The sequence below is a fragment of the Volvox carteri genome (assembly GCF_000143455.1).
Source record: "Volvox carteri f. nagariensis unplaced genomic scaffold VOLCAscaffold_8, whole genome shotgun sequence".
Taxonomy (NCBI): Eukaryota; Viridiplantae; Chlorophyta; class Chlorophyceae; order Chlamydomonadales; family Volvocaceae; genus Volvox; species Volvox carteri.
The window spans coordinates 2,011,769-2,027,102 of record NW_003307551.1 but is presented as its reverse complement, the minus strand read 5'-3'; the positions used below and the strand labels follow the sequence as shown (position 1 = coordinate 2,027,102).

Here is a 15,334-nt window from a genome sequence, read left to right as displayed (position 1 = left end):
TCACTCGAGCAGGTTCGCCTTCTTCACGCCGCCGGCAACACCTTGTGCTCCGCCACCGCCTTGATGGCATCCGCACTGCCACACAGACTGGCCACATCAGGAGCGTTCCGCGTGAACGACACCATCACAGCCACGTGCAGCATCAGCAAGTACCCAATCATCAGCCACACGCGCAGGGAGATGTGGCCCGTGGCGCGGCGCAGTGCGCCACCCGGACCCCCTGTGCCGCGGTCCTTGTCCGCCGGTGCACGAGGCCGCGGGGCGCTGGGAAGGGGCGTCTCCACGTCCTCGCTCTTCCAGCGCAGTCGGTCGTCCTTCCACATCTCCAGTCCCAGACCTGCGTGAAGGCCGAGGGGTTGGTGCAGTAGGAGGCCAAGGAGACCATAGACACGGGAATGACGGACAACGGGGAGAGCCAGTGACTGTATGATGCTGCCTGCACGGTAAAATTATTGTTTGGGCATGATGCACGGATACACGGGTAGGCACGGCTATCTGGGTTTTCCTAAAGAAAGCACCCATATGGTTGGGAAGTTTCCTCTTCCCATTTCCTCCACCCACCCGCCAGCACGTCCTCTTTGGTCGGCAGCTGGAACAGCGACATGACTGCCTTGCTGCTGGTGCGTAGGGTGGCAATCTCCCCCTCCAGTTCCTCGACCCGCCGCATGGCCGCGGCAACATCGGCAGCCGCCTTCTCCGCGGTGTCCCGCTCTGTATGAGGCCGGCAGCAGCAGCCGCAGCAGCAGCAGCAGCAGCAGTGAGCGACGCAGTAAACAGACATTTGAAAGCCATTTGGTGGCACGGAAGCAAGGGGCTTTGGGAGCTGTGCATGTCTGCAATCACGGAGATCGTGATTGTCGTTGTGGTGGCGACGGTGGTGGCGGCGGTGTTTGGACCAGCCCTGTTTGCCTCAGCCCCGGACGGGCGGGCACGCTAGCTAGCTCCCTACGTAGACGTTGCAGTTCACCCCCCCGACTGAGAGCCGTCGCCCAGCTACCCTCCCCCCGGACCGCCGCCTCCGTCCTACTACCGCCTACTTCCCTCTCACGCACTACCTCATTTCCCGGCGCCCTTCGGCGCACCTGGCAAGCCTCCAGCCGCCCCCCAGCTCCCTACCTAACGGCCCCACCAATGCCCATTCCAGGTAAACCACGTCCTCATGTCCCCCAGACGTCCGCGAGCACATGCAGGCAAAGTAAGCTGAGTCACAAAGGAAGCAGCAGGAGCCTTCCGGCCCACTCCCCAAAACCCGAAGCCTTCCGGAGCCTTCCGGCCCACTCCCCTCCCGACCTACGTGCAGCGATGACCCCCTCCAGATGCTTCTCCACCCCAGCCAGTGCCGAGGTGGCCGCCTCCGCCCGCTCCGCCTGACGTCTCAGCTCCCGCTCCATCTCGGACAGGGTGGCGGCCGCGGAGGAGCGCTCGCGCTCGGCCTCCGCGCGCAGAGACGTCAGCGCCGAGTCCAGAACGCGGACGCGCGCGTCGGACTGCGGGTTGGGAAGGATGGTCCGTGGCGGGACCGGCGCCAGGCAGGCGGGTACACAGGGATTGAGAGAGCTGTGAGGTGGATAGCTTTCCTTGGATTAGAGGTGCATAGGACAAAAAGAGCAGATAGATGGATGGATGGTTGATGGACCTCAGTACTGTACCCACCCGTTGCCCCCCTGCTCGTACCTCCTGCTTGTCAAATTTGACCTGCTCCAGCTCGGCTTGCAGCTGTTGCCGGGCCGCCTCCGCTGCCTGGGCAGCCGCGGTGGCCTCCGCCTCCCGTGCTACCGCCCGCTCTGCAGCTGCCTCCGCGGCCACCGCCAGCGTGCCAGCAGCTGTGGCGTCCCGGGTGCGCGCCTCCGCCTCAGCGACTGCCTCCTCCGCCGCCGCCATGGCCAGCCTCAGCTCCTCCTTCGTCCCCTCCAGGGTCCGGTGGGCGGCTCGCAGCTGGGCCTGCGGGGACGCAGAGGTAAAGTAGGGGTGATGGGGGTGTGCGGCGGCCCCAATCGTGCCGGTGTCCAGAGTGATACGGTATGTATTCGTTGTGTTGTTGCACACACCACACCACACCACACCGCACACCACGTCAATGCGAGTAAGCGGCAAGCGAAACCCTATTGCTCACCGCTGCCTTCCTCATATTCGCTGGGCCCCCACCCCCGCGTCTCCATCTCCCTAGATCTTGTCCAGCCCCCCTGCTCCCAAATCGCTACCTCGCACCTGAAGCTCGTCCCGCTCCGCCTCCAGCTCCCGTTGCACCCGCCCCACCGCCGCCTTTACGGCGTTGTTGAACACCCGAGCACGTCGCTCGCTCTCCGCCTTGAGCGCCTCACTCATGCCCTGGGCCTCGGCGCGGCTGCTGCGCTCCGCCTCAGCAGCGGCCAGTGCGGCCTGGGCCTCGGCCTGATGGTTCGGGGATGCATCAGGATGTGTCGATTAGCCGCGGGGAGACCGGCAGCAGAGGAGGGCCGCTGCAGCAGAGCCGCACTTGGTGCACCGGTCCAGGTCCGTTTTGAAGCAAGATGCAAGAGAGCATACAAATCTGAGCAAGGAAGATGCCTTCCGCCTCATTCCAAGTCCCTCTTTCCCCTTAAATGGCCAACAACTGGCCCCAACGGCGCATCCCAACCTCCCCTCCCGCTGTGCACCCGGGCTCCCCCCAGTCTACCCGCCCCACCTCCGCCTCCCTCCGCAGCCGGTCTGCCTCGTTGCGCGCCTGCTCCGCCTCCTGCCGCGCCGCCTCCGCCTGCGCCGCCCTCGCCTCCGCCGCCTCCTTGGCTGTCACTGCAGCCATAGCCTTGCGCACTGCCGCAGCCAGCTCCCCGCGGAGCACATCCAGCTCAGCCGTCTCGGCAGCCTGGACAGCCCGGACGGCAACGGGGAGTGCAAGGAATAGGTTGCAGACGCACCGGGCTGACGTGCCAGGTTACGGGTGGGTGACCGGGTGATCGGGTGATTGGGAATTGCAGGGCCAGGCAGCAGTGTGGCGAGGAAGGACCAACCTGACCAACCGCCGGGCGGCACAATTACCTCATGGTGGTGCATGCGTGTCCTATCCGTGGATACAGACATACAGACATACAGACATACAGATACGTCCGCAATCTCGATCCCTTACCTCCTACCCTAACATTGCGCACCCAGCAGTCCCTCTTGACGCCCTTTCCTCCCCAGACATGACAAGCGCCGCAAACCACGGCAGGGCACACCGCAGCCTCTGCCTTCATAACGACCCCAGTTTGGATTCACTACAGATCATCAATCACTCCAAGCACGTAACCGTAACCTGTTCAGACCAGCCGACCTCCTCTCGACTCCCGGGGGCCCCGGCATCCGCACCTTGCTGTTCTCTTGCTGCTCCTTGGCTTCTAGCTGCGCCTTCACCTTGGCCAGGGACCTCTCAGCCGCCGCCGCCTCCTTGCGAGCTGCCGTCAGCGCCACGTTGGCGTCTGCCGCTTCCTTCTTGGCCGCTCGGGCAGCAGCGGCCTGCTCCCCGGCCTGACTCTGAGCCTGACGGGCCGCACCCTCCATCCTAAAGACGCGTGTGGGCGATCGGATCGGACAGGTCAGGGTGGACGACGGACAGCTTTCCAGTAAAGACGAGGCACGGCGACAGACACATGGCAATGCAGGAGGGACATGGGTGTACTCCAGCGGGCGAGTGGCTGGAGCCCCCGGGTTGCCCGAGGCTTACAAGTCGGCTGCCTGGCATCCCGGGCGGATGCAAAGGATGCACCAATGCGGTCATAGCCAACCAATGGAATAGAAACCCTGGGGCAAGTGCGCGGCCCCACCCAGCATTGCGTCCTCCCTTCCCTTTACCTAAACTGGTAAACCAAAGTCCCCCCTTTTCCCCCCTTCGTGAAAAGAACACAACGGACCCTATTGTTGGTGATGATGCACCCCCCTCCCTTGGGGAGGTTGAGACCCTTGGGGAGGTTGGACGGCCGGTTGGACTACCCCGGGCTGCCTTTTTCCTCGAGAGGATTGGAGGAACCTTCCATTGCACCCACCATTGCACCCACCATTGCATCCACCACTGCACCCCCTGGCCCCCCACCTGGCAACCACATGGACGGTGCCCCTCTCCCCGTAAGAGCCCCTAGGACCCCTCACCCACCTGACCACCTCCTCCGAGAGCCGCACGCACTCGTCCATACTCTTCTTTAGCAGCTCCTTCATGTCGTCGTAAGCCTGACGGTGACCGGCAGGAAAAGGCACATGTCCACATAGGCAAGTCAACGCAAGCAGGTGCAGGGCCTCTTTGGCTTGGATTCAACAATCCTAGCAGGTGGCCACCGCTGCCATAGCTGGGTCTCCAAAAGGTGCCCGTCCTTTTCGCCGCATCCAGCCGCACCGCCTTTGCTGCTGCAATCACTACAGTCATTCCTGCTAAAGCCCACGCGCGCCAGCAGCGCCTCCCTCCTTGCCGTCATGCAAACGTTCAACTCCTGACAGCGGATAGCTCTTAAGGCCCCCTAGGCCAAACCAAGAGTGGCACGATTTCAGTTGGATCACTTGCACCCAACCAACCAGAAGGCCAGCGCCTCGCCACTTCCCAAGCTTCAGCATTAAACAGACGTGGTTGAGGACCCTCCCGCCGGCGGGGCGCCACCCCATACCGGAAAGTGGCACTCAGTAGCCACTCAGTTCCTGACCAGCCCAACACCCTGTCGCTGACCATTGCGGTCCAACTTTGAATGAGCACACACCCTTACAACATGTAAGCAAATCCCACATGCGCCCACATGCCCCGCGTACCTTTTTCATGTCCGCGTACGCTTTGCGGAGGTCTGCGTCGCTCTCGACTACATTCCGCCCCACCACAGACCCAGGCACTGTGTCTCCCGCTGCCGCCCCGCCGCCGCTCACACGCCTGCCGCTGTCCCGAGCCTGGGCGCCGCCAGATGGGGACGCCGTCGTGGGCACAGTCGCGAGCGGTAATGGCGGCCGGCCATTGTTGTTGATGATGTGGTTACTGTTATTGGTGCTGTTACTGCTGCCTCCCCCTCCGCTACCTCGCGTACTTTCCGCGGCGGTGGCAGGAGCCGCGGCGGGTTCGCCAGTCGTCGTCGTCGACGGCGATGGACCCCCTGGCGGGCCGCCGGGTCGGGAGGACGGGTCTGCCGCAGAAGCTGAAGTCGACGACGGCGCTGCAGCTCCTTCCGCAGACCCGGACCCGGATGATTCGCCAGGGATCTGCCCCTGTCCCTGCCCCTGCCCCTGTCCTTGGGATACCCGGGAAGCACCAGCCGTCACGCCGCTAACGGAAGGCGTTCTGGCGGCGGGTGCACCAGCGGCTGCCTCTGATGAAATGGCCTCCGCAGTCCTTGCCGTACGAGAGCGGGTGTTAAAGGCGTACGAGGATGAATCGGCAGCGCTGGCAGATGCTGCGTCAGCGGTTGAGCCCGCTGCGAGGCTGCCACCAGCGCCCTGCTGCGATGTGACACATGGGTTGGGGAAGGTGGAAAGCATAGACGGGCGGTTGAGTCTGCAATGGCCCGGAGAGCAGTGTCATGACTCCCTGATCTGAACGGCTGGAGGTGCCACACAACAAGAACTGGCTGTGCAGAGAAATGCTGCTGCTGCTGCTGCCAGGAGATGCCGGCAGGGGGAAGAGGCTACCGTGTGTTAAACAGCAGTCGTAGCAGCAGCAGCAGCAGCAGGCGATGGCCCCAGGCGCAGACTCGGCACTCTTGACTGCATTCTCACCTCACGCTCGACCCGGCGCTGGTTGACGCCGTTCTGGGTGGCTACCGCCGCTTCTTCCACCACCGGGGATGCACCTGCGAAGCGGATTCCCCCGAAAGGAAGTGTTACCGGGTGAGCTGCACAGTAATTGCCAACCCGCAGGCGGCAGGCAGGATACTGGTGGGGAGCGGGCGGGGCTTTCCACTGCGCACCGACCTGACGGGCCGGTGGCCTGCAGGGCGGTCACGGAAGGCATGGACGCTGCCGGGCGGCCATTAGGCCTGTCTGAGGACGGGTGAATCGACGTGGAAGGATTTGCACCGCGGCGAGGGACTTTGCTGATGCTGCCAGGATCAGCCTCCTGCCGTGTCACATCACGGCTGCCAGCAGCACCATCGCCTTGGGAAGCAGCTGCCTCAGGCAACGACGAAAACCCGCTGAACTGAACTCCGTCGTCCTGTGCTTTGCTTTCGTTGGACGCCTCGTCCCGATAGGCAGGGCTTGCATCAAGAGGGGGAGGGGCGATGCCACCATCAATTCCATCTTCCCCTCCCCACCTACAAGTAGGAATGCCGATAGAGGAGTAATCGAGTAAGAGACGCACAATCCAAGCAATTGCCACTTCGCGCACCTGTCCTCATGTTGTCCAAACTGTTGATGAGCTGCTTGTTGCTGTAACCGAAAGCGTTCGGGCCGGTGAGAGTGTGTATGCAACTCGGTCACCAGTTGAGGAAGCACCCGCATACCTGAATGGTCTGAACGCCTGTGCGTACTTCATTGATAGCAACATTAGAAAATTCCTTCACGCCTTCCTGCACAGCAGCTTTAAGCTGCTCTAGGTTTCGCCAGACATCCATTCTCTTTGCAAGGGCAAAAGTCACGTCTTAAGGATTAATCACAGAAGCATTTTGCCAGCTCGTATGAAATCGTTCGTTATGCTAACTATAGCGTCTACGTTGGAATTTGCAACAGCTGTGTTCACTTGTATATCACCATTGCTCCAATATCACGCAAGCAATTGTTAGAGCAATAAATGCAGGTCATGGATCACCAACCGCTGCTAGCTAGAATCTTCATCCAAGGCAACAGCGATGCGTGTCGTACACGTGGGGTTGAAACGCCTTCTTGCTGGATGTGATGTGCTGACGGCAAAACCGCTCGATGGACAAGAGCATCAAACAAACCGGTCGATAGGAAAATATGCTTCCCCTTGCCCTTCCACCCCGGGGCTGAGGCTACCGTAACCCGGCTGCAGGTAGGTTGAGCCTGAGGAACTCCACTTCTGCCCCCGGTTTCAGGCTTTTTGCTGAGACAGCCGTCACAGGAGAGGTCCACCGGTTGAAGTGCGGTGCCTTACTGCCTATGCGTCAGGGCACACATTACCCATCGTCCTCAACCTTTTGATGGTAGCACGGCTGTTTGGACAGCGCGAGGCCTAACGCAGCTCCGCCAACCGAAGCATAACGGTGTAGAGCCAAGCCAAAAGGGATCTTGTGTCGTACTTGCCCAGGGATACAAGCATGCGAACACATGGCCCATGTGCCGGAATTAAAAGGCCATCCAAAAGTGCTCTCTGGAAGAAACAGCCAAAGATATTGGGAAGAGAGCAGTAGTCGTAAAAAAAAACAAGCTTAATCGTACAGATCAAACATAGCTCTGCCTCAACGCAGACACACATGGCAGTTGGGCGCGCTACCTCGCTCCAAATGCGAATCAACATCCTAACCTAAGAACTGCACCAGGGATCTGCGCAGGGGAGATAGAATTCCTCATACCCAACATACCGCAAAAGAAATAGAGCCGCCGATGCCAAGCGTCATCACACGACAAAGAGGCATTTACACGACCTACCTAGCCATCCTTTCTAACAGCTGGTCTACTAATCTGGCTCCAAGGCAACACGCGAGAATGTAACACCAATGCTGATAACGCTCACGACTAATAGCTGCCCGTAACCATCTCTTCCACGATGTTTCCTTGGCGAGACTGCCTTCCCCCAATGCACATACTACCGGGCCTCGGCCGCAGGGGTGTTCGCGGAAACGACCATATCCGTGTCGCTCGCATCGCATGCGGTAGCTGCAGGGGCCTCGAGTGGACTTGGCCCTTCTAAAACATCCCCGTCATCCTGGTCATCGGTGTGCTGACATACAGAGACACTCAAGTCTGTGCCAGCTCCAGCCGCTCCGGCGGTCCCATCACCGACAGCGCCACAACCACTTAATGGGTAGGCAGTTGCCGCAATGGCGGCTTCATGGCTCGTTTCGCCGCCCTCCTGAATAGACCCGTCAGCAATAGGCCCGGGCCTCTGGCTTTGCTCCTCGACCTCCATGGCATCGGCATGGTTGGTTGTAAGAAGCGCCTCCACCTGGAGCTTTTCCGCAGGTGGCGCGGAAGGCGGGGCCAACTCGGCCTCCGCCATTGGAGCCGATTGCGCCACCACCTCGACCTCCGCCATGGGCACCGACGGTGACACCGCATCGAGCGATGGCGGGAGGTCTTCATGCACCTCCAGGGACTTGGTATCTGCCATTTCACCGCTCAGTGACGCGGGCGCCCCCTCCGCCTCATCCACTCCCAGCTCTGTCTCGCTGGCCACCGCGCTACTGCACGCGCTGCCGCCCTCACTGCCCTCTTGCACATCTGCGTCGCTGTCACAGCACGCCGCGAAGTCGTAGTAGGCGTCCGCCTGGACAATGGAACAGATGGTGAACACGGCAGGAGTTGGCAAAGGCCCAGGAAACACCTGTCTCGAGTGCCTGGACATAGATGGAAAGGATGCCATGCGCCGGCAACAGCTGCACAACCCTAATACTTCACAGAACGGCACATCGGCAGCCCCCACTAAAGCTGCATTTTTACTCGGATTTGCAGAGATTCAGACAACAGCTGTCTTTTCGCCAGAATCGATGCTATCTGCCAGTATTTCCCACATGGTGACGCGCAGCAAGCCCCTTGGCCCTACAAGCGCCCGGAAAGTGACGCATTCCAAGCCCTTTCATATTGTACACGCACACACACACATCTGCGTGGCCATAATTTAGAACATATGTGATGTACCTTAAGTCTGAAACAGGTTTTATGCAACGCGTTTCACATTATAGTCCCAGCCATTAGCTTCTCCCAGGGAATCGTAAAGCGAGGATGCATCGGAAAGGACAAGCCCAGGCAAGCGGAAAGGGAGGATGCATCGGAAAGGACAAGCCCAGGCAAGCGGAAAGGGAGGATGCATCGGAAAGGACAAGCCCAGGCAAGCGGAAAGGGAGGATGCATCGGAAAGGACAAGCCCAGGCAAGCGGAAAGGGAGGATGCATCGGAAAGGACAAGCCCAGGCAAGCGGAAAGGGAGGATGCATCGGAAAGGACAAGCCCAGGCAAGCGGAAAGGCATCAAACGATGACCTATTCGGGTGAGCGAGTAAGGATAGCAGGACCACCCTTTCGCAAGGCGTGTTCAGGCCTTACAGGAGCAGTGTGTCGAGTACATGGAACTCCCAGGCGGACTGGATTTCCTTGGACCATGTCTTGGGGCTCCTTGTTACGTTGCGCGACCCCTTCCCGCTCTACCAACGCACTTGGTAAATTGGGTAAACGGCACGTAAACTCACGCGCACCTTGGGTCGCGGGGTGACCGCCGCAAAGGTCCGCATGTTCGGTGTGGCGTAGTCCGGGGCACTTAACACCGCCACAGCCGCCAAGTTATTGAACCTCTTACCAGCCTCCTCCCCTTCCTCCGCAACCACCTGGAATTGCGGGTAGTCCGGCGCGGAGAAGACGGTCACCAACTGGCCAGCTGCACACCGAGGGCATGCAAGGAAGGAGGGTAGGTATGTGGGTCTGGTCAACGGAAACCTATTCGTGCCGACAAAACCCCGTTCGCCGTGGACACAGAATTGAAGGAAATATCTCTGTGGACCGGTGGTACTGGGCGTACGTTGCCACAACACCGTCTCGAGTACTGTTCGAATAAACTCTTATTGCTCAATAAGCTCAGGTGCACCTCTGCGAAGGTTTCCAAGTCAAAACTGTCGACATTCAGCCTTCAATTACAATGTATGACTTAGATTACACTGTGGGCCGCGAGAGCCGGGGGCCGAAGCCGAAACACAGCGCAAGGGTCGGGAGCACACAATGTATATATGTATGTATATATATGTATGTATATATGTATGTATATATGTATGTATATATATATGTATGTAGATATGTATGTATGTATGTATGTATGTATGTATGTATGTATGTATGTATGTATGTATGTATGTGTGTGTGGTTGTGTGTAGAACCCGATAGCACAGTCCCCAAGGCCTACCCGGCGTGTTGTGATCAAAGCTGTAACCCTGCAGGACCTGCGGCAGATCCGACCGCTTATCGCGCGCATCAGGTCCCTCGTGAGACCGAATGATGAGTCTCAGGCCGTTAGCCCTCAAGAAAGCCTGCAGGATAGGGCACAGTCCGAGAGGAATGCGAATGCGTGTGGTCCACTGCACAAGAGTTCCAAGCCTGCCAAAGCCTGTGGCAGAGCGTACCAGCAGAGCAACCCATCGGCCGCGGCTATTGACCACGATACCGTGCCGGGGATTAAGGCGATAGCAGCAGGGATGCACATGTCAGCACCTGTGCAAGCAGCTCTAGCATGCGAAACCTAGGCTCGTCCTGAACCCCGCCATTGGATTACTGTCCAACCCCTATCGCCAACGCGCTAAGTCGGTCCCTTGTAATGCATGCACTGTAATGCAATGCTTGCCCGCATCTTCCGCACACCTTCCGCCGGTGCAGCCCACCTCAGTGATGTCAGGCCCGAAGACTAGGCCTACGCCTCGAGCATCGTTTTCGAAAAAGCCAGGGGCCGCAACGGGGTCGCTCCAGAGCACGTCCGTCGCCACAAGCGACGAGCCGACGCCTGGGGGAAATAGGCGCCCATGCAAGGCCAGGCCATCTGGGTGTCTTCGCCTTGCCACCGCAATCCTGATACGCATTGGCCGGTGCCGTGTCCATGTTGGTCAGAGACTTGGGTATATCTGTTGTATCAAGGCCCCCACGAAGGGGCTCAATAATACGATCATGTTCATTCATCAACCCAACGGACAACGGCGGCACACAGGTGACTGGCGTGGCTGCCACGAAACACATCCTTGGGCTGCCCGCTCCTTTCCATGAGGGTGCCCATGAGGGAACGCAGCTGGCTAGAAGTGGTGCTGCAGGGAGACGTCGTCGGTGTGCACGAACGCACGCCATACGTACCTTTTACCTAATACGCTCGACACATGAGTGCATACTCGCAGCACTGAACAAAAGCAGCACTGAACAACTGTCTGGTTCGCGTCGTTGGGTATATGGACATACTCATGTCGTGTTCCCCTGACTGTCCAAAGGTTTCCGATGCTTGGTAATCTGTAGGTCTGTTGGCCCAACATACAGCGGCAATAGCTTGCACAGTGCGTACTGTGCTGGCAAAAATACTGCCACATGCTCGCACATCCAAAACCTGTAAAGATCTATTCACAAAGCCCCGGACTTCCTTTCGTTCATGTTGGTCGTACGAGAGACATACGAGTCGCATCAAGGCCCCCGCGAAGGGGCTCAAGAGGAAGGCAACAGATCGAGTCTGTTCACCAACCCGACATATAAGGGACACGAATTGCAGATCTCTCTGGATTCGCAGGGCTGGTGCCGACGTGGAAAGAGAAAACCACTACTACCATGACTGCCACTTGCGAAACCTGGATGGCCATTTAAGCTTCAACCCATGCTTTCGACTGCTAGGAGGAAGGCATGGCTGCATGCCGCAACATATCGTTTAACCAGACACTTGGACCTATAGTTGCGTCAGAACCTTACGAATGGGCTCAAGAGGAGGCCAATAAGCCTGTGAGCCTGTCCATAGAACTTAAGCGGGGAGAAAGCAGGCACGGCCTCTGATGCTTTTGTCTCCCCTGCCAGCCATCGTTGGCAGCCAGAGAGCTCTCCACAAGTGGCGGCATCCGTATCACTCCTTCCGAGTCCATGGCCCGCTATTGCCAGCACCACCCCGGTTTCGTTGTTCTCCTTAACCCCACGTCAACTCGCAACCCACCGTCTGGATCCATCCCGCCCTTGTTGGCATGGCGCAGGTGATCCAACGTCCCGGGCTCCAGGGCCGAGGGTCCACCAGGACGACCCAGATGCCCCGGCTTCCGTCGCTTTGCCCCCCGCCGGGGCTCTGGCGGCTTCCGAAAAAGCCCTGCAACGCAACGGCGCGACGCAATTAAAGACGCGCGGGAGAGAGTTCACGAGCGACCTCAACGAAGCAGAGAAAGTCGCCGCAGCACTACATCCAACATATTCATCCCGCAGGCAGTCCATGTGGCCGCAAGGTGTGTACACACGAGGGCAGACGCCCGTGGCGCCAGTCCCCGGCCATGCCAAGCCGCCGTCGTACCTCCATGCATGACTAGGGTGTTCCTCTGGACCAGCGCTGCTAGCGGCATCACAGAGAAGAGCTTCTTGGAGGCCGAATACACCTCCTGTCAGGGCGTGTTTTGGAGATGAGAGTTAAACTTCTGTTAGTGGCAATCCAGGGGACGGGCAGGGTGTTACAACCGGAAGGCGACATCTCATAAGCTTGGAAGGCACCCGAGGGGGACGCCGCATGGAGGTAATCCTTCGCCTTTACAGAACCCGGGATAGGTTGACTGGCTTACCTTGGACTGTTTGTCGTACTTGGCACGGACTTCCTGGCTATACCCATACCATTTGGTACAGCTGCTGCTTTCGTGGTTACCTCGCAATAGGTACACAGAGTTAGGCGCAGCACACTTCAGGCAACACAACAGCGTGAGAAGCTCAACGCCCCAGCTGCCACGGTCCACGTAATCGCCGTTAAACACCAGAACGCGGGTTGGTGATGGGTATCCGATCTCCTTTAGCCTGCAGAAGAGGAACAGACGCCGAGCCGCCGTCCTCAGCTCCAGAGCAAAATTTGCACTGGGCGACATTTACACAAATACCCTTACATATGTGCCACATCAGGAAAGTGTCCATGAGTATCGCCAAAGACGAACACTTGAACGTGAGGTTCCTCAACGGAAATTTCGACTAGGCTTGGTTCCTGTCTCAGCTCAGCCTCTGTGGCCCGTAAGATTGCAACGAGTTGTTCTGCTGGGAGGACGGTCTTTAGCTGAGCGGCCCCCCCTTGCAAAGCCTCGAGCATGCGCGCCTGAAGCTGCGCAACCTGATCAAGCGTTGGTGGCAGATCTAGCACCGCCATGTCCTATGGGCTTTATGATAGAAGGATGGAAGCTTTTCGGGTACCAAAAATTAGCATTATGCAACACCTCTAGCGGTATTGATAAGACATGAAAAGGGAGTGTGTCATTGTATAAAAGGAGCATATTTGTACTGACATACGTAAGGATTGGCTCAAGAAAGGAGCGTATCGGCCTCTTGGGTACTGCAAACCCGTCACCGGACAGCCCTTGCTTTGACACATATTCTTCAGCACAACATGTTCTCGTCAGGCTATCTTCAGATAATTTGGTATTGCACTGCCTCATAGCGAAGCAAGCAAGTACCTTCAAAGAATGGTTCCATTTCGGAAAAGCTTACTGGATGCGCAAACATTGTCGCTCAGATCTGTTCTTTACCAATGTGGATAACAGATTATTTGACTTAATTTGGCCCTGGCGCAAGAAATAGATAGCCGACCCTTGGGTCCATGTTTACAAATCATTGGGTATGACTGTAAGTCCACTCTTGAGAGCAAAGCAGCTTGTTCGGGGTTGCGGTTCACAGTTTCGACAGATTGCCAACTCGTTGCTGGATATTCAAGACAGGCGCCTGTATAGTTGCCTGGGATTCGAGTCGTTCGTGCAGTATGTGTCTGAATCGGGAAGACTTGACATTGCACCGAGATATGCACAGGCTTTGGTAGCAGCTGCTCGCTTTTTGCGGTTGCTTTCTGCCACAGACGTTATGCCTAACATTGAGCACCAGGTCCGACCACTTACAGCTCTGCCACCTTGTGATGCGCTAGGGGCATGGCGCCTTGCTGTGGCACGCTCTGTAGCTGAGTCACGACCCCTGAGTGGGCGGCTCATTGAGCAATGTGCATTGGAGGTCACAGGCAGGAGCTGTTTGCTGCGGGGCACTACGACCATGACTGGCAGCGACAACAGCAGCAATAACAGCAGCGGCGACATGGATGTCAGAGAAAGCGAGTCTGGTGAAGGAGTCCAGATGGTTCGAAGCAGAGGGGGTGTGAATGTGCGCCTGTTTCTCTCCAGTGAGAGCCTGGAGTGGTTCACCCTACTAAGTATCATAGAGCTGGTGTGCAAGGTGTTCACTCCTGGCGGGATCAACCTGGACCCATGCTCGTCCACGGCTGCTAACACACGTATTGGGGTGACAGTGTATTACGAATGGAATCCGATGGTCTGCTGGAGGGCAACACGTGGATGGGCAATGTGTTCGTCAACCCGCCTTTTGGGGTGCCTTTTGGGGTGCATGGTGGCGCAAGCTATCAGAGCCTGTTTTTCCAAAGATGTACACAGCTGGTCGCATTGGCCAAGCAGTACTGCTGCTGAAAGCCGCTGTGGGTTGTGCGTGGTTTGATGCCATACTGCAGTGGCCTGTCTGTTTTCTGTGCCAACGTTTGGCGTTTGTGCATGGACAATCTGGGAGTCACCAGCAGGAGGGAGGACCCCTGACATGGGGAGTGTGGGTAGCCAACCACACGGAAGTGTCATGGTTTACATGGGCCCAGACGTCAACATTTTGTGTCAGTGTTTGGTTGCATGGGTACCAGGGGCAACTGCATGGGCCATGCCCCACCCAACGGAGCGCCAATGGATTGAGGCACAGAACACACATGGAGCACACATTCTTCTCCACAGGCATCTGCATTTTCATTTGTTTTCATTGTAGCTGTGGCACTGAGTTTAGCGGTGTATCAGAGATTCTCAATTGTTTCCACCCGAACCTATTCATGCATACAAGTATTGTGGACAAACTGCTGATGAAGTGGGGTAGGAACCGCGGCTGACTGTAAGAATCTTTCAAGTCATGCCAAGGTACTCGTCAAGAATGTACGACAGTTCGACCGCACCGATCCAGTTGCATGAGCCCCAAAAATTGGTGGGTTTGTCCCCGAGATGGGCCAGCACATCCTGTTGGTCCTGTTGCAATATGTATCACAGAGCCCAGCGCAGCGTATTAGCAAACACGACAGTAGGGTGGAAATTTGCCCTGTGAAAGCAGCCTTGCACATCAGGTGTGCTGTCCAGGCGGGTACTACATGGCCGACACACAGGGATGGGCTCACTTGCCCATATCGGTCCGTCCAGAAAAGTCAGGCTGGGGAACATTAGGCATCTCTGCCCCATCCACCTCTATTGCGTTGTAAAACGCAAGCCACAAGCCAGGGCCAAGTTAGGGCCCCGGGACGTTCGCAGCGGGGCCAGTTCCAAGGCGGAAATCCCTCGTACGACATCAAGGTTAGGGGAAAACCACCAGAACACAAAACGAGAGCATACAGAGATGATAAGGGCATTGTACAGCAATACAAAAGTACGACAACTCCTGCAACGTCCCTCTGGATCCTCCGGATCTTGCATACTTGCCACCCGGTGTGCTTCCCAACAACCGTTCAAATCTTCATTTTTATATAAAATTAAGCCC

General features: G+C 57.8%; 2 protein-coding genes across 2 annotated transcripts; both read right to left on the bottom strand.

The window, feature by feature from the left end:
- Positions 1-23: 23 nt before the first annotated feature.
- On the bottom strand, positions 24-6,536 carry VOLCADRAFT_88374 (uncharacterized protein; the record flags this gene model as incomplete). The annotated part of the gene is made up of 15 exons (XM_002947904.1): positions 24-337; positions 562-617; positions 1,083-1,200; positions 1,295-1,487; positions 1,675-1,941; positions 2,209-2,391; positions 2,666-2,845; positions 2,898-2,990; positions 3,328-3,520; positions 4,109-4,182; positions 4,750-5,424; positions 5,701-5,774; positions 5,896-6,236; positions 6,311-6,351; positions 6,426-6,536. 15 exons carry the CDS (start codon positions 6,534-6,536, stop codon positions 24-26), a joined length of 2,913 nt encoding a protein of 970 aa, XP_002947950.1.
- A 679-nt stretch (positions 6,537-7,215) lies between these two features.
- VOLCADRAFT_103728 (uncharacterized protein) lies at positions 7,216-12,926 on the bottom strand (the record flags this gene model as incomplete). Its single annotated transcript, XM_002947903.1, has 8 exons — positions 7,216-8,368; positions 9,292-9,470; positions 9,990-10,113; positions 10,462-10,580; positions 11,754-11,900; positions 12,099-12,183; positions 12,361-12,586; positions 12,673-12,926. The coding sequence occupies 8 exons, from the start codon at positions 12,924-12,926 to the stop codon at positions 7,688-7,690; spliced, it is 1,815 nt and encodes a 604-aa protein (XP_002947949.1). The 3' UTR covers positions 7,216-7,687.
- Between the last annotated feature and the right edge of the window lie 2,408 nt (positions 12,927-15,334).